The sequence below is a fragment of the Loa loa genome (assembly GCF_000183805.2).
Source record: "Loa loa unplaced genomic scaffold supercont3.816, whole genome shotgun sequence".
Classification (NCBI taxonomy): Eukaryota; Metazoa; Nematoda; class Chromadorea; order Rhabditida; family Onchocercidae; genus Loa; species Loa loa.
The window spans coordinates 3,559-5,889 of NW_018108996.1; the positions used below are offsets into that span (position 1 = coordinate 3,559).

General features: G+C 30.8%; 1 protein-coding gene across 1 annotated transcript; it reads right to left on the minus strand.

Annotated features, from left to right (window-relative positions):
* Positions 1-509: 509 nt before the first annotated feature.
* Positions 510-2,286, minus strand: LOAG_14744 (zinc finger protein; the record flags this gene model as incomplete). Its single annotated transcript, XM_003150238.1, has 5 exons — positions 510-516; positions 945-1,048; positions 1,423-1,557; positions 2,212-2,231; positions 2,277-2,286. The coding sequence occupies 5 exons, from the start codon at positions 2,284-2,286 to the stop codon at positions 510-512; spliced, it is 276 nt and encodes a 91-aa protein (XP_003150286.1).
* Positions 2,287-2,331: the final 45 nt, after the last annotated feature.

The following is a 2,331-nucleotide window of genomic DNA, read 5'->3' on the forward strand; positions in this document are numbered from 1 at the left end:
ATCAGTGGTTTTGCGAAAATCGCACTTAATCAAAAATAGCTAGACACATTTAATTTTCTATCCTGTGATTCCTTTGCATATGCGCTGCAGATTTGAAACTTCCTGATCAGTCGTTCGGCTACTCATTGATATGAGTTGTAGTTGGATTGGATATAACAAATATTCTGAGTGAAATGTTGCTAATAGTAAAATTGATGTACCCATTACTGGTGGAATTTTGCATGTGAACTGACAAATAAAAGGAATAGATGACCTATGAAATGACATGAGAATTTAATTATTGTGATTAAAAGGATCTTTCTCTTCCCAAAAATTTACTCCCGTTTTATTTCTACCCTAATTGGGTGGAAAATTCATATAAGGATTTTTATTTCATCAGTAATTTAACAGCAGTGATACTTACTTGCAGATTTCCCGTGTATAATGTGCAAATTTCCTGCTTGTTATGTATGCATTATTAATGAAAAGGCTGCCTAGTAAATGTGCAAGTGTACAAGAGACAGAGAATTTTAATCGCTAAAATAAAATAATAAAAGAATGGAAAAAGAACAAACCATATAAAACGAAGAATGAATAACTAATGAGCAAGCGATAGCAGTAATAACAGCAGAAGATTATAGAAGCAAGTGACAAGGATTTAATTAATATAGAATACAAATAATCAGCAATATCAGAAATAATAACGCGTATTTCAGTTTAAAACCTGCTCAGTTTTATAATTTTCCTTGCGTGATTTCAAAGAGAAATTATTCAGAAAACACTTTAGTGCATATAGTACAGTTGAAGATTGGTCTATTTTTGTTGTGAGTTACTATGTGATATGACGAATAAAATTGTGTTCTGAAACTTTTCTTCCATATCGGACAGCTTGATGGCTTCTTACCGATATGAGTCCTCATATGATCTTCCTTATGGTGTAATCGAGAGAAATTTTTTTTGCATACCGGGCAACTGTGAGGCTTGCTGTGAGACTCATACTCTCATACTCAAACGGTTTTGATTTGTTGCTAGTATAATGTAATTGGGGCGCTGTTTCGAATATGTCTTCCTAAAAGATTTAACTTGGAAATCATTCCTGTAAGCTCAGTCAACTAATCCGTGCAAGGTACAAAAAGGATAAAAACTACCATTTCTCTACCATATATAATCTTTTAGTTTAAATTAGTTGCATCCTGTCTACGAAATTTTCAGTAGGTATAGAATAATTAACTGACCACTACAATTTGCTTAGAAATGAAAAATAATTGAAATGATAGGAATATACAAGAGCCAGAACTTCATGGGAGAAATGCGTCAGTTAGAATTCAGTAAATTACCATATGTTATATACACCCTAGCATTGCTTGACACATCTTTCGAGAAACAGATGCTGAGAGATATTTTCCAAATAAAATAAATCCTTGAACTACGAAAATAAAAGACATTCGGCAGTTCTTCCTCACAACGCTTTGGAATAAATTCAACAGAAGTACATAGACTTTTCCGGTGATTTTCCCATGATTTACTAAATTCCTTAAGTTTCGAATAGATATTTTGTCCCGTAATTGTACCATCACCCTGAAACTAGCTTCAAGAGTATAAAATTTTGAATTTTATATAAAAATTGTTATTCAGGACCAAAACCACACATAACTTCATGCTGCTAAGTATTTGGTAAATTAAAAATACTCCCTAAATATATCCAGAAATATTGGTGTCAAACTAATATCACTAAATAATGAAGAATTCTCTCTTATCTCATCTAATTTTTTCTAAAACAACAATGATAAATTTGCATAGCTTATTTGGTACATAAAGTGATAGGATTTGTGGAAGGAATACTTGAAAAGTTTGAGAAAATTTCGACTATCTGAACTATCTGGGCAACAAACTCCTTAATAACAATTGTATCTTGGCAATGCTCTATCACCTGCTGGACACTGTCCCAGTACAAAGTGTGATCCTCAAAAATGCCAAAATCATATTTCAGCAATATTATTAATTAATTTAAAATTTTAATTGTGAACAATTTATGCCAAATAAAAGCTAAAATTACAGATAGAGAGATGATCAATTAATATGAACCATATTTTTGGTATTCAATTGTAATATTATCTGGAAACAATTGTTAGTAAATGGTTTAACAGTTTAATAAACTTTCAAATATTATTTCTTTCAGCTAAATTTTCTAAGGTAATTGTAAAAGAATGAAGGATGCATAAAATTTAACACCTTGTAATAATTTTTTCCTCCTAAAAAAAGAATTATAATAAGATGGAGAGTAAGATTTGACATACCTGTTATCATATCTGTTAATAATAATGAAAGAAGTGATGATGATAAGAATGCATT